The sequence below is a fragment of the Cyprinodon variegatus genome, unplaced genomic scaffold (genome assembly GCF_000732505.1).
Source record: "Cyprinodon variegatus isolate N-32 unplaced genomic scaffold, C_variegatus-1.0 Scaffold22, whole genome shotgun sequence".
NCBI lineage: Eukaryota > Metazoa > Chordata > Actinopteri > Cyprinodontiformes > Cyprinodontidae > Cyprinodon > Cyprinodon variegatus.
In genome coordinates this window covers 595,701-620,362 of record NW_015150475.1, presented here as the reverse complement: position 1 = coordinate 620,362, position 24,662 = coordinate 595,701, and the positions used below count along the sequence as shown (strand labels likewise).

Sequence of the window (24,662 nt, the reverse complement as noted above, 5' to 3'; positions counted from 1 at the left end):
AATGAAATATAGCCTGAGTGTTTCAGTCTCTGTAAAGCAGGTCAGTACTTGGCCTGTGTGCCAAGTGATTAATTTAGGTGTTGAAAAATGCTGAAAAACTATTCCTTCTGTTCTCCATTGTCATTGTAGTTATGAAATAAATGATTACATTGGGTGATAGCTGGGAGTCAACATAGTTTTGTTTTGTTTGCATGCTTTAAAGTTGTAATAATGCACTAAAATAGAAGATCTTTGTAAAAATTAATAGAGTAGGAGCCTGTTGAAGGTTTTCTTATTTTCATCTGTTTTAGACTTTGACAATTTTGTCATTCAGTGAGGCTGAACTAATTAAAAGCATAAAGCTGTCAGGCTGATGTCTCTTTTGAGCTTTTTGTTCTCCAACCTTCATCTGTTCTTGAAAATCATCTTTTAATAATGCTGTTAACAAACTCAAAACAAAAGGGCTGTTCTTGCATTGAAGTTTTACAACAAGGGATAAAAGATAATGGAATTATTAGAAGACCGACCACATCATTTTTTACTTAGAAAGCTCAGACATCATAACGATCAAGTATTCGGTATTTAAAATAGGATCCATTGTTATTGATTCTCTTCATTTCTTTTTTATTTGTTTCCAATCTTTACCTTTTAAGGTCATTCTTCAATCTCGAGATTACAATGCTTTGTCCATGAGTGTGATGGCCTTTGTGGCTATGATCTACCCCCTGGAGTACATGTTCCCTGTCATCCCATTGTTGCCTACATGTATGGCTTCTGCTGAGCAGGTAAGTGTGGAACTGAGGCTTATCGATGTTAAATAGGCAGTTCATATTTTTGTGTAACTTCAAACATTTCCCACACTTGTTATTTCTAGCTGTAAACACCATCTGTTGTTGGAACATCAACTTTTATGTACACACTGGTCTGCTTTCTGCTCCTCACAGCTCCTTCTCGCTCCCACTCCCTACATTATTGGTGTTCCAGCCAGCTTCTTCCTCTATAAGTCAGATTTCAAAATGCCAGATGATGTTTGGCTGGTCGACCTCGACAGCAGCAAGGTTTGTTTGCCAACATGAGGATTTACACATGTGCCTTGGTTGATCCAAGGCTGTGCCTAAAATAAAGGAGGGATTAGCATTTATCCAGAATTACTTTGATCTCAAAATCCTTGCTGTGGAATAATGTACATTTAATAATGAAAACTTTCCATTTGGTTGGAGAAATACGGACATAGAGATCTGATGTCTATTTCTCTTGGAAGCAAATTTTATTTGTATCTAATTTACACTTGTGTTGGTTGCAGGTTATAGTGCCTACCAATGCAGAGAATCTTCCCCCTCTGCCAGAGCCTGAAGCAGGCGAGCTTAAGAAACATTTAAAACAGGTAATCAATGCTGGTTTTCTGATTTGTATTTGCATTTAACTGAACTGCCCTGTGGCAGCCAGAAATAAGTGACCCCAGTGTGACACAAGTGATTTTCTTTTTTTTAATGTCTTTTCTCCTTTTATTGTGACTTGACCACAGTCTTGTATACATGTAAACATTCTCTTTCAGCAGTTTGAAGAGTAGGTGCCCTCTTCTTCAGCTGGGTTGTATGTATTGTAGATGTGTGAAGACTTTTGAAAGGATTTGTTTTTAGTGCACTAACGCATCATTATTATTTTTCTCTTTTGTTTTTGTTTGCATGCCCTAGCTGTTGGAGGTAAAGTTTGATACTTGGACCCAAATAAATCTTAGTGTTACTGATGGCAACTGATTTTCCCCCTATAACCCCATTTAACAATTTCAGAGTCTGGTTCTGATTCATGAGGCAGTCTACCTTGATGTAGTGTCTTTACAAAGTATTCTCAGTAGTTGAACTTTTTCATGTAACAATGACAAAGGTGTACATCTTTTACTGTGGTTTTAGATTTAAGTTATGTTGTAGTGAAACAGTCGCTGGTTATCAAAAAAAAAAAAAACAATTACAGAAAAACAGTTACAGTATTTGGAGTGCCTGTGTTTTCACTTATCTTTACTCTTATGCTCCCAACTGAAATCTTGTCTTGCCTTTCATATGAATGGACATGGACAATTTTAAAGCACAGCTTTATAAAGCTCAGCTTATAAAACTTACATCATCTTGCTAAGTTGGAATCTAGTTGCAGTGGTCAGTAGTCTCAGCAGAGACAACCAGACTCTCCCCTCCCCAGTAACCTTCTCTGCCTCCTATAGAGGAACCCTAATACTATGTTCACATCGAATGCATTGTGAGCAGAAAAAGTAGCAGGTTTATGTATATGTATAGGGTTGATGCTCATCAAAGTGCATCAAAAAGTCCTGAAGCGCAACCCACAACCCTCTCCCCCAAAAAAGAAAATTAAAAACTTTAATAGCATCTTAACAGAAACAAAAAGAAATAGTTGGATAATTATAAGTAATTATCTCAGTTTTAACTGAATTAATCCCCTTCGGCAAATAGCTTTGTTTATTGCTTAGACATTGTTTTGCCTGCTGCAAAATTTCACAGATAAAACTCAATTGGACTATTGATTTTAGTCATCAGTTGGTTTTATCCACCTTGAATCAGAGCCAGTTTGATCAGTGTGTGGTTAGCAGCTCTTTATTTTTCTGTGTGTGAGACCAAAAAGCTGGTTTGTAGGAGTGTGCTAAGCCTCAGTTTTTGCTGGCATAATCTAAGCTAACCATTTTCTCTGTAATTGTAGAAAAAGGCACAGAGGAATATCTTTTACAGATTTCTGTAAAGACGTAGATGCTATGCCTAATGCTGCTTGTGTGGGAGCCTCTGAAAATACTTGCACTTAGCTCTTCATTTTACAAATAAATCAGTTCTACAAGACACTGATTTATTTTCTTTTGCAATCTCTGATGGTTTTTTGAGCTATAGAGGAATTAAGGTTTCTTTCTGCCATTGTTTTTTTTCTGTAGATGTAGAGGTCTGCAAGCATTTTGTGTGTTTCTGAAAAGATCTGCAGTTTTGTACTGTATCTGCCATCATGTCCCCTCCATTGTAACCACTGGGTTCTCCCATTGGTCACCATGGATGGTTGTCTTGTGCCACTCAAAGGCTGGGTTCTGCTGGAGAATTCTGGCTTTTGATCGTTATTGATGTAAATCTTTGGTTATCAGTGTCTATCATGTTTGAGATAAAATCACCTCCCTTGTCTTCATCAGCCTTTCCCCCCCCTGCCTTACTTTCTCGGTTTTCTCTTAAATTGAATTGACTCAGTTTGCTCGATCCTCTTTGTCTCACTAAAAATTGTCACTTTTTTCATTTTGACAAAATTTAGTCATGTATTAAAAAAATGAAATAAAACAAAAGCCTTTTATCCCAGAAAAATCTAGCTGAAAGGCTGTTCTTTCTGAATTCTGCTCTGAGTAACTTGTATTTTTGTGGCAACAAAATGTACGTGCTTGCTGTCAACAGAGCAGAAAAAGTGGGACGTATTTCTAAAAGGAGACAAAGAAAGTGAAAAGGCAGTGACTGTTACCCTTCCATCATGTGATGTTCTAGTCTGTCACAAAACTGTCATCTCCAGCCTTCATGTGATTCTCCTCGCATTTTTCTTATTCCCCTTCCTAGTGTCTGGTTAGATTGACCGTGATCACCCAAAAGCAGATCTTCTCCTCTGAGAATAAGGTTACTTATTTCTCCTCCTGTGGAATGTGTAATGCCCATGCACGGAAATCCTCTCTCACACATTGGTTTGCCTGTCATTACTTACCACCTCTTCTTCTCTTGACCTCTAGTAAATGTAAAAGAACATCTCAGAATGTTGCGAAACACAGTTTTCAATACACTGCTTAACTCTGGCTTGAGCATGTATGAATGTGCGTGCATCCGTTTTTGGCATAGTGAGTGTTAACCAAAATAAGACAATACAAGCTTATGTTTATCCCTCTGACAAAGTTAACATTCATCCTGGCCCAGCAAATTAATGTTCCATTATGCTAAGCTAAACATCGACTCCTGAGACTGCAGCAGTTCCCTCTAAGCAAACCATGCATAGTGATTTACTTTCCTCCTGTTTCCTCTCTAAAAAGCTGCACCCACCACAGACATCAACATGTGCAAATTTGTATGACCTTGTCCTGTATTACCCTGTTTACTCTTCATTTAAATCCACAAAGATGACAAATATCCAAACAGAACAGTTGCACCTATATTATTATTATTATTATATATATATATATATATTTGTATATTTTTGTCCCTCCACTTCAAATTAGGTCCAAATTGTTCAGGTGTTTTCAAAGAAATCTCTTAACTGTTTAGATTGAACATTACACTAAATCTGACTTCAGATAACGACTGCTGTCTCAGAATTATTAAAACTTCTAATTAGGTTTTGTAATGGCACAGCTGTGAAAGCCTAATGTATGTTATACCCAGCAGCTTTATTAGTTAAATTAAGTGTCCCTGAGGTGGAACTAGACTGTCGATGTATGTTACAGTAGAAAATGGTTGTCATGATCCAAGAAGGTTCCCTGAAGGTTAGTTTTTTTCCCTTTACTAGTAAGGAATGGATACAAAAAGAGTCTGATCCTAGAAATGCAGTTGGGGTCATGGTACCCCTCAGAAAGTTCTCAACAGAAACCCTTTACAAACTGCTGACGTCCAACGTAAGGATCCCAGTGGCATTAGGCCCTGAGGTGTCCCTGTATGATGATGTTTCCACAGTACGACACAGGCTTCAGGATGTACACCACTGCTCAACCAAAGGCTCAGGAAAAGTTGGATCTTATTTGCATGCCAAAAAAAATAAAAAGGAAAGGAGAAAAAAACTGCTTAAAGAAAAATGTTTTTGTTTGCTGTACTTCACCTGGAGGCTTTTGCCTGTAAGTGTTTATCTAAGATTCCTCAGGTTGCCTCCAAGAAGCAGGTGTTTGAATCACATTTGCAGGAGGGCATAACGGCAAAAGGGTGCTGCACTAATTAATAAAGGTGCGTGTCACGAAGGCTCTGAATAATTCTGAGACTGCAGAACACCATTCAACACAATAATTATTCAAGACTGAACATGCTTTAACTTACTTAGAAGCTCCAAGTTTGGACAAGTTGTCATTTATCTAAATATGCTGTGGGGATTGAATCATTTTGGAGCCACGAAACCTTTTGTCACCTTTGCTGGATTGGGATATGTTTCTAAGTAAATTTTTAATTTCTATATGAATTTCCTTACTTTTATTACATCCTCTAAATAATGCATATACCTCCATAATGTCCCATTAAATTTCTAGAAACTGTTGATGCCTGTAGTGGGAGTAGTTAATCACAGTATTGTCGTCAGATCCATAGCTTCTTTTTTAATTTGTATCACTGGTGCCTTTTAGGCATTGGCCAGCATGAGTTTGAACACCCAGCCCATTTTGAACCTGGAGAAGTTCCAGGAAGGCCAGGAGATGACTCTGCTCCCACCAGGAAGAGACAAAGCTTCGCCGTCCTCCACTGAGTTCAACCCTCTGATTTATGGCAATGATGTTGATTCTGTGGATGTTGCCACCAGGCAAGTTCTTTACTTCCATTTCCAATTTGATTAAAAGTTTCTGAAAGGGCAGCAGTCAGTAGCCATATATTAGGATAGCTCTATGGATGCCATGTTTGAAGACTATGGGAGCCATTTTAAGTAAAAATACAAATTGAAAAAGGACTTTGTTGTTTTACTTATTCTTTAAGACTGGCAATGGTTAAAAAAAATTAAAATACTGCAATTAATTAAAAAAATGAAATAAATAGTAGTTTTAATGGTTTCAGCTATTGTAAAACCTACAGAAATAGCAGAGGGAAAAAAGTGTCAACTTTTTTCAGTTGTTGACTGCTGCCATCTTGTGGTGGCAACAAAATCTTGCATGCAATTTTTCGTTGGAAAAACAAACCTTACAGATTAATTAGTGTCTGTGTAAAATAGACAAATTTACATGCTAGAGTGAATATTCAAAACTTCTAAAGTGGATGACTATTTGTAGGCTGCAGATGATTTTAATTGGTGGTAGGGTTACTCAAATTATTGTGCAGCAACTAGCCACTTTTCACATCATTAGAATTAGAATCAACTTTATTGTCATTATGCTGGTGAAGGTTCTCAGTTGTCCAGGTCATAGTTATTCCAAAAAAGAAAATAAAAAACAATCCACTGGACTTTGTTTTCAAGTTTGAAGACATTTCGCTTCCCATCCAGGAAGCTTTAATTCAAAATGTCAGGAATAGCGTTGAGTTCAGGGTTGTATACAGTAGCCCAACAAAGCCTTGTTTTTGTTTTGAAAACATACAAATTGGATGATGAAGGGGTCAACTCATTTGGAATGAGGGTCGTTGATCTTCTTTTGTTAGACTGCAATGCCCCATACCCATCTAAGGGTCTGAGAAGTTGTCGTTAAAGGGGATTTTTGGCCTGGCTAATGTCATTACACTGTCACAAGTAAAAACCAATAAAATTAACTCTCTGCATTTAACCCATCCCTCTGGGGAGCAGTGGGTTGCCATGCGAGACACAGGGAGCAGTGTGGGGTTAAGGGTCTTTCCAAGGGACCCAGAGTGGCAGTCTGTGGGAGTGGTACTTGAACTCAGAACCTCTGGATTCCAAGCTCAATGCCCTAACCACCCGGCAGCCACTCCCTTATTCCTATATATGGGCTATTTTTTCTGTTTTCTTTTAACTAAGACATTTTAATTATTCTATTTTTTTTTTTAGGGTTGCCATGGTGCGGTTTTTCAACTCACCCAATGTTCTCCAGGGCTTCCAAATGCACACGCGTACTTTGCGGCTGTTTCCGCGACCTGTGGTTGCTTTTCAGTGTTCGTCTTTTCTTGCCTCTCGCCCACGACGCTCCAGTTTTGCCGATAAGCTGTCCCACACACAGGCAGTAGAGTTCTACGGAGAGTGGGCACTCAACCCCTCTAACCTTGCCTTTCAGAGGATACACAACAGTAAGGCTCATTTAGCTCAGTAATACTCTGTTGATTGGAATGTTTTGTTTTATTGTGTGGAAATAAACTTGCCTCTGGGCATATTTGTTTTAGATGTGTATGATCCATCTTTAATCGGAGACAAGTCCAAATGGTATGCACACCAGCTGCAGCCAGTGGTCTACAGAGTTTATGATGGAAGCTCCTCACTGGTGGAGGCGATGGCTGCTCCATTGGAAGATGAAGGCAATGACTCTGACCCCACAGACAGGTTAGGAAACTAGACCCTGTTATTTCAGCTGCTCATTTTTAGATAAGCATATCGAGCACCTTTAGATTTTCTGTTCTTTTCCCAAAGTGGTAGTGACAGTGATGGATATGACGACTCCAGCTCTTCATATTCCTCCCTTGGAGACTTAGTGAGTGAGATGATTCAAGGTGACATCCAGGGGGACACGCCAAGTATGTTCTTTCATTTAAAAAACAAAACAAAATACCTCTGTCATATTTCTCTCTTCTTGCTGTTAATGTATTTATTTATTCATATTTTTAGGCTTGGATCCTCCCACTCATGCTGCACTTGGAGATGCTAGTGAAGTTGAGTTTCAAGATTTCCATGACAAGGACAGCCATAACCTAGATGGTCCTTCCAGTGTTGACGGAGCCGTTGAGCTGTCAGACGGTCAGCCTTTGCGTTCAAGCTCTAGCACAACTGCAAGCTCAAGCCCTAGCACAATTATCCAAGGAGTTAATCATGTGTGTGATAACATAAGTAAACTTTAGGGATCACTTTTATGCAAAAAAGTATGTGTTTTATTCAAGAAGGCATTTAAACAATGGGCATGTATATGTGCTTTCAAGGAGCAATCTGAAGCGCCTGAGATCGAGGCATCAGCAAGTGCCGCTCTGCAGAACCCTGTCCCTGTACTGGGCAGCCAGCCATTCCTTAGACCAGCAGCAGATGTCGGTCTGGTGGATTCTGCCAACAAAAAGCAAGAATATGACAACCCATACTTTGAGCCTCAGTATGGCTTCCCCACTGAGGAAGACGCCGAAGAAGAGCAAGTTGAAACCTACACCCCTCGATTCAACCAGAACCTAAACGGCAACAAGTGAGTACATGCCTGTCTTTTAAACGTTCTCTCTCATCATCCAAGATGCGTTCTTGTTGTTGCAGTCCTGATATCATTTTCCATTTATCCCTGAGCCTTCATGTTTGCTTTGTGTGTCAGATTAAAATCTCACAAGACTTGTTTGGTTTTAGGGTTCAGCGGCCTCTACGCCCCAGCAGCCTAAGGCTTCCTGGAGAGTCGGATGGAGAGGGAGACTCTCGCAACAGTTCGCCAAATTCTACCATATCCAACAGCAGCAATGATGGATTTGGTGGACTCATGTCTTTTGCTAGTAAGAATAATTAAGCATGAGCATTAGAATTAACCAACAGAACATCCAAAAATACTAATTACTCCCTTCCACATCAACTCTCTAGATGACTGTCTGGTATTTTAAAAACTAAACTTATTTTAAAAGATATATTATGTTTAGTAAAAAAATATAACTTATAAAGTAAATTCTTTTTGTGACAACAATGTGGGGTAAAGGACTTCCACTGACAATATCCACCATTTTCTGTCACTGTAATGGTAACGGTGTTACTACCCACCTCTGGAATTGTACAATACACGTTATTGGATAAATGAAGGTAAATTTAAACATTTAATAATGCTTTAGTGTATGATTGCATATGTAATTCCACCACAGGTAATCTATACAAGAACCACGGCACCAGCTTCAGTCTGTCCAATCTGGCCCTTCCCAACAAAGCAGCGCGGGAGAAATCGACGCCCTTTCCCAGCCTCAAAGGTAGGCGAGCAATTACAACAATCGCATAGATTCAAGGCTGACATGACTCTGCCATCCTATTGGTTCTTATTTAGATTCAGTTTACATCAGAAGTTAAATCAAGCTTATGAGATGATTTCATTTTTTTTTTTTTTTAGATATTTTTGCTCTATAAATTTCAATATACCTTTGTCTGTTTATTGCTAAATATCTTAACTATGTAGACTAAATATAACAAAAACACATTTTCTGTCCTTCTCTACCTGTTCGCTTAAAGAATACTTTAATTATGATAAGGAGGAAACGGAGCAATCAGGTTTGTAACATATTTCAGAGCTTGTCTCTCTTTCCACTGGATTGCCAAACATATATGGCACTATTTACAGGAGAGTATTGAGGAGAAATCAGACCTTTTCTCTCAAGAAAATCCACTCCAAGGCAGACTTTATTTTGCTTTAAAAAGGGAGAACTTCTCCTTTCTTTATGTTGTAATTTTTTTGTTGTTGTTTTAACTAAAGTAGCTCTTATGTTTATCGTTAAAGTAGAACTGGGCGATGTGGACATAATAGATCACAGTATTTTTATTCCAGCAGTACATTTTCAAATAATAATAATAAACCAGTTTCACATACGAATGTTTGAATAAAAATTTAAAGGATAAATGAAAGTTTATGTTATTATTATAAGTATTTTATTTTTTCCCCCTCAAAATAAACACAGAATTCAGTAACTGGAGCATTATTTGGTTCAAGTAAAGATAAAAAAAAAAGGACTTCTCAATCACCCACTTAGCAATTACAAAACCCCACATACAGTATACCAGGGCACATACATTTTTTTTTTTTTTTATCTTGTTTTAATTTTAAAAACTGTCCTCGACCCCAGTATTGTTATTTTCTGATCAATAATAGAATATTGTTGTTTTATTGCCCAGCTCTATTTGGGAGGTCAGTGTGAAAGCTGTTTAGGCTGGATTTTCTCTTCATCTGAGAGAAAAAAAACAACAAATAAAAACAAAGCATGGTGAAATAACTCAATAACTCCACTCAGTGTGGAATAGCTGCCATTAAAGAGTTGTGTTCTCTTCCTTTGATTGTCATTTTTTTTTGTCTCTGTTGTTCAGATTCCCCTGACAGTCCGGGTATGTTATGTCTGGTGTGATAGTTTGTTCTTAACTAGACGTTTCTGTAATCGTTCAGACCTGTTCTCAGCATAGAGCTGAGATAGAAGTTAAACCCTTAGTGTCTCTGTTTGTTTACCTTCCCTTTCTGTTCCTCTCTTCCTGTTTGTGTGGCTGTTGGAAGTCTGTTTTTTTTAACAATGATTTCCTCTGTGACTGCAAACTTTTCTTAATGTGGCATCTCTCTTACTACATTAAGACATCTTTTAATAAACTGCATAAGCCTAATTTCTTCAAAAGTACCTGGTATTTTTCAAAGAAAAATCTCTCTCTAGTTAAAAAAAAATATCTAACCCTCTGTATTATTTTTTTGTTTGTTTAATAATTTAGTAACTCCACTGCTCTCTATCGTTTGTGTTTTGAGTTCATTCACAGCTTAGCATGGAAAATATGTTTTGTACATACTTTTTAAAGTTCAATAACCCATTTATTTTCATTGTTCAAATGTTCAGCACTGTTCACACTTTTCCAGGCAATTCAATTCAGTTTATTTCTATAGCGCCAATTCACAACACATGTCACTTAATATTCACCATATCATACTGTACAGTCAAATTGATTTAAAGTTTTCTGTCCAAGGAAAACCAGTGGATTTCATCGACTCATTGACTCAAAGGCAACCCCCCACACTTAGCATGCTCGTAGTGGAAAAACTCAATTTTAACAAGAAGAAACCTCCAGTAGAACCAGGCTCAGTGTAAAATTTGTAACTGCACTGTCTGATAATGATCTGCTAAAGTGAAACCTTCTTTTGGGGAAAGAGAACTTTGTTAAAGTAATCCTGAGGGTAGCATTACCGGCTGCACTAAAGCTATCACCTTCAACTGTGTCTCTGTCTAACACCAAATCAGAACCAAATGAACTCTGAAAACTCATCTAAAAATTCACAGTAAGGAACTGGTGGACAATACAAAGTTACAAAAAGAAGAGGTTTTCTTGCTTTGCAATTTGGATGAGGTAAACTACAGTAAGGGTTAAATGTTCAAAAGAGTTGTAATTATTAACTTCCTTTGGAGTAATCAGTAAGTCAGACTGAAAGAATGTTGCTACTCCTCGCCAAGAATTTCTTGGTATGTGAAAATTTAAATAGCTAGGAGTTGCCTCATTTATGCTCACATAAACTGCTTTATCTTGTATTGCAACAATGTATTTATTAATATAAATATATATATATATATATATATATATATATATATATTTATTAGTTACAGAGAAGCTGTAAATATTAATTGTAATTTAAAGCCCTGATCATTATTCATTTTATCGTTCACATTAAGGCTCATCATACAGTTTCTTTTGCTTCTTTGTTTACTTTCTTTTACTTTCATATCATTTGAAGTGTACATTTCTGTTGTGTGGTGGGTTGATGTTCAGACTGGTTGTGTCTGGGCCGGTGTCTCTTTTTCCGTCCACCTTTTGGCTGCACTAATTCTGAGTTTTGTGTGCAGTATTTGGGCTAAATTCTCTAATGGAGATAATTACAGAGGCCGGCCCGGGGAGCGGAGAAGGTGGGTTCTGCCCCTTTTATTGAGTGAGCTGCATGCTTCTCCAAGCCAGTCAATTACACCCTCCTAGCATTTCCACCATGTCTTCCACTCTCATGTCAGTTATGTCTTTCATCAGAAGTCAACAAGGAACACAGTGTTTTGTCTGGCCATTTTTTTTTTCATTTCTGCCTGTTCTTATTACATATTCCACTTTACAAAATGTTTGTTTCTGTGTCTAAAAGTAGCTTTACAAAAATAGGGGTGCAAAAAATAACATTTTCTAGATTTGATAGTAAGTTAGGGGAAAAATAAAATAAAGTGAGCACAACTAAAACAATGATTTTGATAAGACTTGGAATTTCAATGATCATTCACTTTCTGTTTTCTATGTTTTTATTTCATGCTCCCTTTGTATGAAATGGGGCTGGGTTGGATCTCTGTAATTGTTTTAAGAACAAAGGGATGTGACGACAGGAGAACAAGGTTAAATCAAAGTTCTGGTCAGCATTAAGAGGAATACGTCATACTTAATGGATCTGGACATTTAATACATAAATGATGCATGGAAAAAAAAAATACTTCCAAAGGTTTGAATTATTAGCACCATACACGGGCGGGATCGATCAGTCATTGTGATGTGAGTTTCCCCTGTATTAAATTCATGATATCTTAGTAAAATATTACATTTTCTCAGTGGGCTGCATAACATGGTACGAACAGTGGGATGCTGATAAAACTGCCACATGACAAGAGTCTTCAGTAACTTACTATGCTCCTACTAGTTCATGGCTTTCCTTTTATCTTTCCCACAGACATGGATAAAAAACTTTGATCTCTGATTTCAAATTTCATAAATTGACTCGGGATTATTAAGAGTTTTTTCTAACCAAGGACAGAGAATTATTGACACACTAAGGGGCGCAATTCTAAACCTGGATCATAGTTGGTAACTAAAATAAAACTCTTAAATATGTAAAGTGTTTTCCATGCAAAGATTTTTTTTTTTGTCTTTACGTAACAGTATTTGTCACACCTAAACACAGTCCTTGTGTGCTGTGGCCCATCATGCTTTGAATAATTCCCTTCTTCTTAATGGGCACAATGTCATCTTCAGAATGCAATGAAGTCCTACAAACACCTTGTCATTGCTCATTTTAATCGCTTTAGAAACAAGGCAACACGCTGCACACATTACTACGATCAGTGCATGCTGATGTTTGAAAACGGTCCAGAGACATTTTTAATTATAATCCGTTACTTTAAACAGCATTTAACACTGAAATAAATTAATGTTTTTATGCATCCATGTTATACATTGAATTTTTAAATACAGTTCTTTCCCATTTTAAAATCTAAATTGTTTTTGAAGTATAGAACAATAATAGTTCAGTTTGATATATAGACAATTTCCTGATTCACATATTTTATGAAACACCTAAAATGACCATTAGTTATTTTCTTTTTCTTTTTTATGGCTTATTGAGAGCAGTGGGCTTTAGGCTGCCCCGGAAGGCTTTTTTGAACCTGGGTTTGAATGGCGATAAAGCCATACTCAACCACATATCAAAGTGCACATTCGTGAGTCTGGATCCATATTTATTTTTGATTATGTTCATGGTGGAAAAACCTGTTTCAAGGCAGTAGGTTGAGCCAAACATACTCAAATGTGCACGGTCGCCTTTTAGCACACCATTTCCCTTTTTTCTTTTTTTTTCTTCTCTCACTACTTCACTGCGCGTCTTCCAGTAGTCCACAGTTTCTCTGCTTTCTTTTTCTCATTGTCCGGCTTGCCACAGGTTTTCCTGCTGTGTCTGTAAGTTGCTCGCCCCAGTGATCCAGACTGACACAGCTCATTAGCTAATTTGTATCACGTGTAGCCTGGTCCCGGAAGCTCCGGAAGGCTTTACCATATGAACAGGAGAAGCGGCAAAAGTGAAGTTGGACACTGTCTTCGGACAACATGTGGTAATTTATATATGTTTTAAAGGTGCAGTAGGAGATCTTTTCTTACGCATTTTTTACCATGTTTCTAAAAGATCTCCCCACAGTCGCATAGCAAGCAGTGAAATAGAAGGTTTGGAAGTGTAATTAAAATAAATGGTCCCCGCTACTGTATGAAATCAATGTGTAACCCACACCAATTACAAAACATGGTCTGTTGTACACTATTGGTTCCTGACACATCAATCATGGTCGTCTGCTTGTCCCTCCCTCCTGTGCGCATACCTTTACACATGAACGAATCGACTCCCCAATGCACGTGCAGGATGCCATGGCTGGAAGCTAGCCACTGTTATGCTACGTTCACACCTAAAGCAGCAAGAGCAGCAACAACACGTGTGCTGCTTAAATTTTTTATGCTTGTACAAGTTTAGTTCTGAAGCATGGCTAAAGCGTCTCTGCTGCTCTAGCTGCACGGTGGAAAAAGTGGGTCTGATGCGCACTGGGCAAAGCTACCCTATCTTTTCTTTGCCTGTAAAAATGGCAGCTATAATTGCTGTGATCTGTGGGTAAAAAGTATTTTGAATCTATTTTGAAGTAAGATAGTCCACCTGAAAACATCGTCAGTGCAGTCAGTTCATCCAGATTACCATCCTGCTTTAAAAATAATTTCTGTCAGAGCCGCTCAGGCCCCCATACACTGGCGGTGCGCTGTCACTAGGAATCCCGTTCAACAGCAGCTTATGGCCTGGTCGTGTCTTTGCGGTTTGCCGCGGCGGCTGGAAGGCATTTTTCATGTACGTAATCCAAACTGCTGGCACCAGGATAATAAAAGTGAGCATGTTTTGCCGGCAGATTTCGGGATTTTGATTTAATTTATGCGTTAATAAACTTTTTCAGAGGAGTGATTAAAAGCGCTCTGCATCATCAGTGCTGTGCCTGTCTCACTGCCAGCTCCCAGATCAGCAACGCACAGCTTTGCTGATCTGGGATCTTTGATTAGGGCCCATTTTTAAACGACGTGTAGGTTTGAAGTTTTCAGGACATCCATAGAGTGAGTATAATAAAGGGGGGAAATTGATGATTTTGGATGTTGGTTGATACAGTTCATTAACAGAAATTTAGGTGCAAAAAATGATTTGAAATGTCATATTTTATATGGTTATTTGTATCACAATATTTACATACCAGGGCCTTTCATAGTCATTCCTAGTTTAACATTTACCGGTACTGATTTTTTTTTTTAAAAAAAAAGCAAATTTTTATTGTATATTTGGGTTTTTAAACAAAATTAAACTGCTCTTATGAAACGGTAGCTTATTTGAATTTGTATATGCAAGAATATCTGGGAATCTTGAGACAACGATGTCTTGATTAAAATATTCTGTAATTTTGTTGACAATCTGGGTATTCAATGTGTACAAACCACAATTGGTAGATTCGACAAAGTAAAAGTTACCCCAAACAATTGAACTATTGATTTTTCTCCTAATTTTATCAGTGCTATTGAATGGGGTACTTTTATTGGTGACGTAATCATCTTCAATCATGCTTAAAAGCTGAGATCAGCTCTTGTGTTCGGAAAGTGATCCTGAATGAAAGCATTTGTAGAGGACCAGTAATTTTTATTTTTATTTTTTTAATGTAAACTACATTTTTGAACATGGGGAAGATAAAGAAATCAGTCTTCAATCTTTAAACAACTAATTGGCCAACTGTCTTGACCTCCTTAAAGTGTAATTTACAGTTTGCTTTAACATACCTACTTCTAGTCTTTGAACTCTATGTAAATGTAGTTTGTCTATTAATTCATCTTCTATGACATAAGGTTACCGTATGCCTTCCAACAAACAGCAGTGATTTGTAGCTGTCTCTTTGTACATAGTGTTTCCTGGCTAGCCCTGATATTCAATATAGCAGCTGTTTACACAGATGGTCAGCCTCCCCCTGCATTTTAACAAAACAGTAATATAAACACCATTTTCACCTCACCTTTGTTTCCGTTTTTCTCTTTTGTGCCTTTCATTGACTAACTAGTATTGACATTGTCCTTCCCCTGACCTGAGCTTCTTTACAGCTAATGTGTAATGCCCTTACCAAAAGAACCAAATTAATTATTGTTTGTGTTTGAGAGTGTGCATTTTGCTGTTTGGTTTGTCCTTCTTTCCTTTTATAATACACCCTAGTCTGCTTTATCCCAGATATTTCTATCCTTTTTAATATGTGATGTCTCTTGTGTGCTGTTAGAAAACGGCTCTTTACATTCCCATTGAATTACTCCAACCTCTATTGTATGCTAACTATCTAGTTTCTGCTTTAGTCTAAGTAATGTAATTATGTACTGCAAAATAATGAAATATAAATAACAATTTTTTTCTTATAATAAGTGATTTTTTTTTTCTTGAATTGAGGAGGTGAGACTTACAATTTACATTTAAAAAATTGAAGAAAATTGAAATTGTCTCAAATTATTCACCTGTCTTTTTATTTTAAGAATGGAAATACTAATTTCATTGGCAAAGCATATTTACCTACTCAAATTAATAAAAGATTATTACACTTAATTTAAGACATTTTTACTTATTTCTAGATCATTTTTGCAGTGTGCATTTATCTGAATATTTTTTCCAGGGGCACGTGCACCTCGAGCACTTGTGGACCAGAAATCTTCAGTGATCAAACACAGCCCAACTGTAAAGAGAGAATCTCCCTCACCACAGGGTCGAGTTAACAACACAAGGTAATAAAACTCCTCAACTATCTTAAGAAACCAGAGTGTGCTGTTATTATTTTGATTAGGGTGTTTTTTTTTTTTGACATAAAGCTGATAACTTGGTTCATTTAGAGAGCTGTACAAAAACCTAATTCTGTTCAAAATTCTGTTTTTTGATCTAGTGAGAACCAGCAGTTTTTGAAGGAAGTTGTCCAGAGTGTTCTAGACGGACAGGGCGTCGGCTGGCTTAACATGAAAAAAGTGCGCCGACTGCTGGAGAACGAGCAGCTGCGTGTCTTTGTGCTGAGTAAGCTGAACAGAGCCGTTCAGTCGGAGGAAGACGCCAGACAGGAGATCATTCGTGATGTGGTGAGATGCCTGTTTTTCTGTGAGAGGGAAGCATAATACAGTGATTTCAACTGTTTGACATTTGTTTAAATAAAAAAAAAAAAACACAAACAAAACTAATTTATTTGGATTTTCTATGACAGAAAAACACAATATGAAACGAAAAGGATGCATCATTTTCTTGTGTGTTTTCTGCAAGTAATTACCTGTCTCATTTTGCTGCAGTTACAGCTGTTTGTTATAAAACATGTCCTTCTATAACTGTGCGTCTGTAGTTGTTACTTAAAGGCTCAACTTAACAAAAACTTAACATGTTGATAATAAAATTGATAAATTATAAAAAAAAAAAACTTTTTTTTTTTGTTACCTGCAGAGGAAATAATTTTCCATTGTTAGTCTCCACATATCTTTTACTATCCTTTATGGGATAAAGTACTCGGTCTAATAATTAACTACAGTTCTAGCTGCCTCTAGGGCCTCTGTCCACTACCGGCTCTATTAAACTGTTTCTTTAGTTATGAGTCTACCGCCCCAACATCTGCTATTTGATTAATAATAAGCAACTGTGGCTTTCCTCTGAACTTTACAGCTTTCATGCTTTAATTAACAGTCATTAAATTCCAGCACTCACAAATGCAGACATTTAACAAGCACAAAGAATCACGGTATCTTTTGATGGTGAATAACACAGCCATTTCCTTAGAACAAGCTCTCTATTGCTGAGTTTGTGTTAAGTGCATTAGAATCTTGTGCGTTAGTCTTTTTTTTTTTACATGTTGCTGTTCCAGTTTTTGCTCAATAAGTGCATAAGTGTTAGTATCTCCACAGAGGCCTAAGTCATTGTTATAAGGGTCAACCTTAATGGCTTCATTTGTCTTATCCTCATGCTTATAGTGAGTTCCTTCCTCCTCCTCTCTTTCTGCCTACTTCAGTTCAGAGAGCAAAGTGTCCAGCTGAGCAGGCGGCGCCTTGTCCTTCTGTCCCTAAGGTGGTGGAAAAATCTGAGCCTGACAAGCTCCTAATCAGCACAGTGACCAAGCTGCCTGCTTTGGTAACACTGTGGTATTTATTTCAGTAATGCCTTATTTCAGTAATGGCGCTAAAGGTAGCGTGTTCATTTTGAAATGGCATAAACTTAACATTTGAGTCAACAGATGGCCATCAGTGATGCTCCCACAGACGGGCTACCTTATTAGCTAAATGCCTTCCAAAGGCTGCCCCTGTCTGCAAGCACGTAGAGCAACCTTCTTCCTCCAGGCTGTTGCCGCCTGTCTTCTGTCAGCAGCCAAAGTATTCCCATTTCACCATCCTTAATAATTAAAGTTTACTCCCTGTGCAGCAAGAAAAGTTCAAAGCTTTGATGGTCCAGAATTTTTTGAGCTTCACTGATAAGAAGTTTGCAGTCATCTCATTTTGCCCAAGTGGGCTTTGGTTTCCTTTTTTTCTTCCTTTTTCCAGCATTTTATTTTCATTACACTGTCACAAGTAAAGAGCAACAAAATTCAGTCTCTGCGTTTAACCCATCCCCTTTGGGAGCAGTGGGCTGCCAATGTGCGGCACCCGCACATTGGCAGCCCACTGCCAATGTGCGGGTGCCGGGTTTGTTCAGGAACCCAGAGTGCGGGCTGTGGGGATCGAACCTGATACTTGAAACCTTCTTTGAGCACAAGTAGACTGCTCTAACCACTAGGCCAACACCCCCATGTTAATCTCTGTTCCATGACTCCATATTTAAAATCCAGCTGTGTTTCAGTAGGATAGTAACACACAATCACCTCTATGCTAAAACAAAGCTTTATGCTGCTGTGAAATTTTCAAAATTAAGACAATTTTGACTCCATTCTGCCCTTCATTGCTGGATGCTTTTTATAGACTTCCTGTATTCTACAGAATCGATTGAAAGATTGTGTTGTTTGTCTGAATGGCCTCGCTTCATGGTATCCTACAGACTTTCTTACCTTTAGTCTCGTTTAGTCAGCCAACCAGCTGATTAGTCTGAAGCTCAGACATGATTGTGCTTTTGTGGTAGTAGCCTCTTTGTTGTGAAGTGGGTTGCCTCTACTTCTCAGGCTGGCTCCTCTGTCTTCTTTTAAATCCGTTTTTGAAAACTCCTCATTTGTCTCTGGTTTGATGCACAGCGTGAGATCTGTGTTCTTTTTTGCAAACTGTGAGGTCTTTTGTTGTCTCTTTTGTCCGTTTAATTCACTAGTTTTACTTATTCTCCTTTTGCATGGAACTTTGATATTTTTTTAATGTGCTTTATAAAAATATAATTCATGAGTCAGTGAAAGCTTAATACATCAGCGGGTAACATGTTGAACATTTTTGTTGTCATCAGCAATATTCAGTTCAACAAACCAAACTTCAAGGATATATCAGTTCCTTTTATGTTTGGTAAAAGTGTTTTAAAATAACCTTTTCCTATGTTCCTATGTATTTTGTTGTCTCTTTTGTCCGTTTAATTCACTAGTTTTACTTATTCTCCTTTTGCATGGAACTTTGATATTTTTTTTATGTGCTTTATAAAAATATAATTCATGAGTCAGTGAAAGCTTAATACATCAGCGGGTAACATGTTGAACATTTTTGTTGTCATCAGCAATATTCAGTTCAACAAACCAAACTTCAAGGATATATCAGTTCCTTTTATGTTTGGTAAAAGTGTTTTAAAATAACCTTTTCCTATGTTATAAATCACTGAATAAAATAAATCCAGTAACTCTGGTCTCATCCATACCAGCAACAAATATTCCCTGTATTTACACATTTTATGTTTATGTCTGTAAAAGGGAACTTTCAAAGACCTACTCTTTGCCTTTTCTTTCCAGGAGGTGAACAGGAAGGTTTACAAAGGCATGCTGGACATTCTGAAGTGTACAGTGTCCAGTCTGGAGCACTCCTATACCAATGCTGGCCTTGGAGGAATGGCTAGTGTCTTTAGCCTGCTTGAAATAGCGCGCACACATTATCAAACCAAAGGTATGTCCTAACACTTAAGAACAGCTGTTTATTAAGCTTATGTCTAATTGTGAGATCTATAGAGGAGTATTTCTACAATCTTATAAGCTCAAGGATTATGTGTTCAGTCTAACTTTAGGTGCTCCTGGTGTTTACTCTTGTCCATGCCTTTGCTATGCATTTATATTGAGCTTTGTGCTGCATGTCAGACTTTAACTATCTCACTAATTAACTTGAGCTTTTCTTTGCTTGTGTCAGATAAATGTTCTTCCTCCCAGTTTAACCTTTAATATACTTCTTTCTCCTTTATTTGATGAACTTTGTCTTTGGCCCCTTAATTTTGATAACTTGGTCGACCCAGAAAAGCGCAAGCGAAGCCCCACAGACAGTGCTGGCAGCCCGGGGAGTAAAGAGAGTCCTTCTGGTCGTATGGAGACAGCCAGACCTCAGGGCCTCCTGAATATCCCCCAGCTGCAGCTGCCTCACCACACCACGGGCAAAGGAGCCCGCCATTTTGATACCCGAAGTCTGAACGAGGAGAACTTTATTGCCTCGATTGGTGTGTACACCACTCAAGTCCGGTTGCATGTGCACTGTAACTTCCCCTTTTCCCTGCCTTCCCCCCTGTAAAAGCTCATCAACTTTATACTCCCCCGCCCTACTTCCAACCGTCTTAGAGAAAGTTCCCTTCACTTGTCCCAGACAGATACTTACAGGTGCTTTTATATTCCACACACTTAAACTGAAATTATTGCTGATAATCATACCTGCTTAATTATTTATGCACATTACTTTTAGAAATAAACCTAAAATTAAATTAAAGATGTTGAATGAATATGAATTAGTTTTGAAGTGTCTGGAATATACGTCCTGTTTCCAGCCTGGATTGTGTGTGTTTGTGCCCTTTTCCTTAAACATCTGTGAAGCTGTTTTCCTCCTTGAGGTTCTGTTGTTGGCTTACTAGCACCTTGAATGCATGTGTTTGTTTTGTTCTTGCAATGTGAAAATCTGCAGTAGGGGATGAGGGAAAATAGTCATACACATCGATAGTCCAATCAGTGTTTGTCTGAGCCTTTACTGCAGGTTTCTTCAAGGTGTGCTGTAGAAAGTAAAAAAAAAAAAAAAGAAACAAAATAAAACAACAGCTCCCTTTGCTCTCAGCATGGAGGGTGGAACCATCTCTCCCCAGTAAACAGTCCCAGTATATAGAAAATTGGAACAACAGACATGTTTTTTTCTGTTACATCTTTAATTCTAACTCATTTTTTATTGATGAAATTCTGGGTCTGTCTACGGGGGACTGTTCTGAGTTCGTCCACCCACACCTCTCCTACCATCACCCTTTTCTACCTTTTAGAAGTTGCACCTTCAATTCTACAGAATGCTGTGAGAGTTGCATCCCAGCTTTTGCAACTACTCCATTTCACTCACTGGCTAGCCGGCCTATCAACGTCATCCCATGCTCTTTCCCACTCAGCCATCATGTTTTCACCTTTGCTCTGGAGAGCCAGACAGATGCAATGGACTAATGTAGATGGTCTGAGCCATGGTTCTCTAACAGCACTGTGTGGCTCTCCAGGTCTCTGTGTGGAGGGCTAGGGGTGTGTTGTAATGTTACCTAAGTAGCTGTTGTATAGTAAATCCAATAATGTCCAAGGCATATTTGTTAAAAAAAAACTTTTGTTTTAAAATAAATCAACACTACATGCAAACATTACAAAACACCTCAATTAATAACGTAACAGAATTAAAATGCTTCTTTTGTTTTGAGTTGATTTTAATGCTCACCCACCATACATGCCTTTTCAACCAGCTCTTTGACTCTCTCTCTGTCTTTCTCTCCTTGCTTGCAATGCATCTTGGGTAGAATTGTGGAGCAAGCACCAGGATAAGCAAAAAGCTATGGAAAAACAACAGAGTAAGAGACTTTTCACACACCAAAAAAAGAAAAGACTGGGGTGTTGGAGTGAATTTTTCCCTACCCCTTATTTTTTCACTTTTTTACCTCTTCTTTCACTCGTGTCTTTTTTTTTTTTTAAGTGCAACAAGCGCTGATCCAAGAAGATCAAAATTGACAAATCCTCCAAATTCTGGTCATGTTTTGAGTTATAATATAATTTTTTTTTTTTTTAGATATTTGCTTATTAATGGGAAATTTTAATTGTATCAGGATTCAGTTGCTTTCTACATCTAGAACGAGAGATCTTGTTTTACACATTTTATTTAGGATGTTGTATCGTAGATTTACTGTTTACTAAATTAGAGATTAATGTACATTCATAAAAGTGGTAGTAGACTAGATTTATTACTGTGAGAAATTACAAAAGCTACCCTTTCTCATGCACTTTTTTCTTTTTCTTTTTTTCTTTTTACAAAACACAAAAAAATCATCTAAATTTTACAGTGCCTTCTAAAGGCAATCATACCTCTAGAGAGTCCTTACTTTTTGCCATTTAACAACATTGTTGCTTTTTTTCTGGCAACAGCGCTGCAATAATTGAGACATCCTGAAACAGACATTTATAGCTACCGACCCTGGTACTGTAGCTGTTAACCAAAGAAAGTCTTCATATTTACCAAAACATGGAGATAGCAGGAATTTGATGTGGGGCTGATTAGCGGGGAAAAGAAAGCTGGTAAAAGTTGAAGATAGATGAATGTAAATACAGGACAATCGTTGAAGAAAACATGTTTGAGCTGATATACGCAATGACTCTGGGGTTGATGCTTATGTTCCAACTGGACTGTCAAAGTAAACCAACAGCCATTGCTACAATGGAATGGCTTAGATCAGCTGATATTTGTAAGAATGGCCTAATCAAAGTCCACTAGCCAAACTGATAAAGAATCCCCCTCAGTCAGGCTGAGTCAACCTTTTAAATATCTTAGATAAAAAAGTTTTGGCAAAGTATTCAGTCTATAGATGTTTAAATCTGGTAGAGTCAAACCTCAGTTTGTGGCTGTAAATGCAAAACAACGATGGATAAATGCATTTAGATAGGGACAAAATAAAAACGGAGTATATTTTAGTTTTACTTGTAAAAGAAAAAAGTAAAAAAACAAACATTTATCTTACTTTCCAACTTGATAACCCTCAAAGCAAAACAAGACAAAATGTGAAAAAGTTAAAATCCTTAGAAACATTTGCAAATTACTTCCGAGATCCTTCAGGTTGTTGGTTGGCTACCTATAAAATAAAATGACTGCCTCTTTCAGTAATAAGGATTGTTTTAAACTAAGCCAAATGTATTTTTGTTTAAAATGTTCTTTTTCTCTCTTGCAATCATGCATCAAGATAAGCAGAAATGATTACCTGCTGCCCTGTCCTGCTCTTTTTAACTGTACTTTTTTCCAGTTTCAAGTGGCTTGCTGTAATATTACAGCCAACATTTCAGACTTTGCCGGTGCATTATGAATTTCTTTGCCAAAGTTAAATATTGCAAAAAAGTGAGAACTACACACAGACCTGTAAGGAAACACGTGTCGCCTCATATTCACGTACAGAAATGATAAAACAACAGTCACACTTGAAACAGAAAATGTCTCCTTTACTGACCATGAGTTTGTCTGCATGCCTAACTGCCTGTGTTTGTTTGTGGGGTTTGGTGTAAATTGGGCCACATTTGCAACACTGACTGAAAAATGTCTTGTTCTTGCAGTTTTGTTTTCATTTGTAATGTTTTTTAAATTGCAATGTTAACAGCTTACTGTGCTTGGCTCTGTCCCTTCTTTCTTTTGAAGTTGACTTACGGTAGCTTTGTTTCGCAACTGAATAGTTTACACAGGATTTTTTGTGAAACAACTGACTATTTTCTAAAATAGGTATAAAATCCCTCCCTGTACTTTAAAGCTGGTAGCAGCTCTAATCTGATATAAAATGTTTTTTTTTTTTTCTCAAACTTTGTAAAGCTGCTGTTATCCAGTGTGCTTTGCCTAAACAACACATCATGTGTGCACTGCAGAGCCTTTGACCCTTCTCATGGATGTAGTCAGTGCTTCTATGCTGTGTAGGTTTTCAGGGAGGCCAACCTGCAAGGTAAGGACAGCATGAGGTCACATGTAAAACAGGCTGATGATTAGATTTAATTTGCAGGGGCTGAAGTGGGAAAGCAGCAGCGCCCGCAGGTGACTGACGCAGAGGAGAAGAAATCACAGATCAGTGCTGATAGTGGACTTAGTGTTGCATCTGGCTCTCAGGTTTGTACGCCTAATTCAGCTCTGTGAAAGTACATGGTTCAGCTCAAAAACATAATTAAATAAATGCACAGTCCCATAACAGACTCGTAGACGTTTGTTTATGGTACATAGCATGGGTTTATTATGTTTTCATTTCACTTTGAGCTTTGAATAATAATCAGAATGCAGAACATTGAAAGGGATAGCTCAGATTATACCAAATGATTATTTTCAGCTTTTAGGAAGAAAACCAAGTCCAAGCACTAACCCATTTTCTCTTCATTTCTCTCTGGTTGTATAGAAGAGCGACACAGAGTCTGTTACCAGTTCAGAGCCGCCGATCCTCACAAGAAGCACCAGCCAGGACTCGGAGGCCAGCACAGTGGTAGGGCACGGCCAACTTAGATAACATAACATTTATTATAGGCTTGGTATGTGTGCCCTTATTTGATGGCCTTGATATAATAACCTTTGTCTAAAAAGAAGAGTTTTATAGTTTTTATCCAAAAACTAAACACGTGACATAATCCACATTTATTTATTTTGGTTTTCAATGACGCAGCAGCACGGGTGATGCTGCTTAGCAGTTTACAGCACAATGATGCAGTTTAAACGTCTGACTGACGACCGGCTATATTTTTATTTAGTCTCGTCTCGTTGACGAAAACTCAAACCAATGGCTTGTCATGTTTTTGTCATCAAAGATCCTTGTTTAACTTGTCGGTTTTCGTTTCGTCATGAAAAAAAGGAGCATCAACGAAATGATTTTTTCATCACTGACAAAAACAACACTGCCCTGAATGTTATGACCTGTAACTCTACATGTGGGACATTATCATGTATCTTTTTTTCTTAATGCTCTGTTTTATTTACTTATTTAGATTAGCAACAGCTCTGGAGAGACCCTTGGAGCCGACAGCGACCTAAGCAGCACTGCAGGAGATGGTCTCGGAGGGAGAACTGCTCCTCATTTGAATCAGTCCAGAGGAACTCTGTCTGACAGCGAGATCGAAACCAATCCAGCCACAAGCTCTGTGTTTGTAAGTTCATTAAAAAAAGGATCAAACTTTATGTACACAGTAGGTGTGGCCCAGCAACTAGTTTCATGCCATTAAAACCACAAAAGTTTT

At 37.8% G+C, this 24,662-nt stretch overlaps 1 protein-coding gene across 1 annotated transcript in view; it reads left to right on the top strand.

Annotated features, from left to right (window-relative positions):
• The window catches only part of madd (MAP-kinase activating death domain), a 68,593-nt gene that overhangs the window by 22,752 nt on the left and 21,179 nt on the right, over positions 1-24,662 (top strand). Inside the window, exons 5-24 of the mRNA XM_015391338.1 lie at positions 633-764; positions 924-1,037; positions 1,283-1,363; positions 5,315-5,487; positions 6,673-6,908; positions 7,002-7,158; positions 7,246-7,349; positions 7,441-7,643; positions 7,749-7,999; positions 8,152-8,291; positions 8,649-8,750; positions 11,358-11,417; positions 15,969-16,077; positions 16,233-16,419; positions 19,227-19,377; positions 19,718-19,915; positions 21,224-21,274; positions 23,450-23,553; positions 23,834-23,917; positions 24,414-24,572. Coding sequence (XP_015246824.1) covers positions 633-764; positions 924-1,037; positions 1,283-1,363; positions 5,315-5,487; positions 6,673-6,908; positions 7,002-7,158; positions 7,246-7,349; positions 7,441-7,643; positions 7,749-7,999; positions 8,152-8,291; positions 8,649-8,750; positions 11,358-11,417; positions 15,969-16,077; positions 16,233-16,419; positions 19,227-19,377; positions 19,718-19,915; positions 21,224-21,274; positions 23,450-23,553; positions 23,834-23,917; positions 24,414-24,572 — 2,796 coding nt within the window. The remainder of the gene's footprint in view (positions 1-632; positions 765-923; positions 1,038-1,282; positions 1,364-5,314; positions 5,488-6,672; positions 6,909-7,001; positions 7,159-7,245; positions 7,350-7,440; positions 7,644-7,748; positions 8,000-8,151; positions 8,292-8,648; positions 8,751-11,357; positions 11,418-15,968; positions 16,078-16,232; positions 16,420-19,226; positions 19,378-19,717; positions 19,916-21,223; positions 21,275-23,449; positions 23,554-23,833; positions 23,918-24,413; positions 24,573-24,662) is intronic.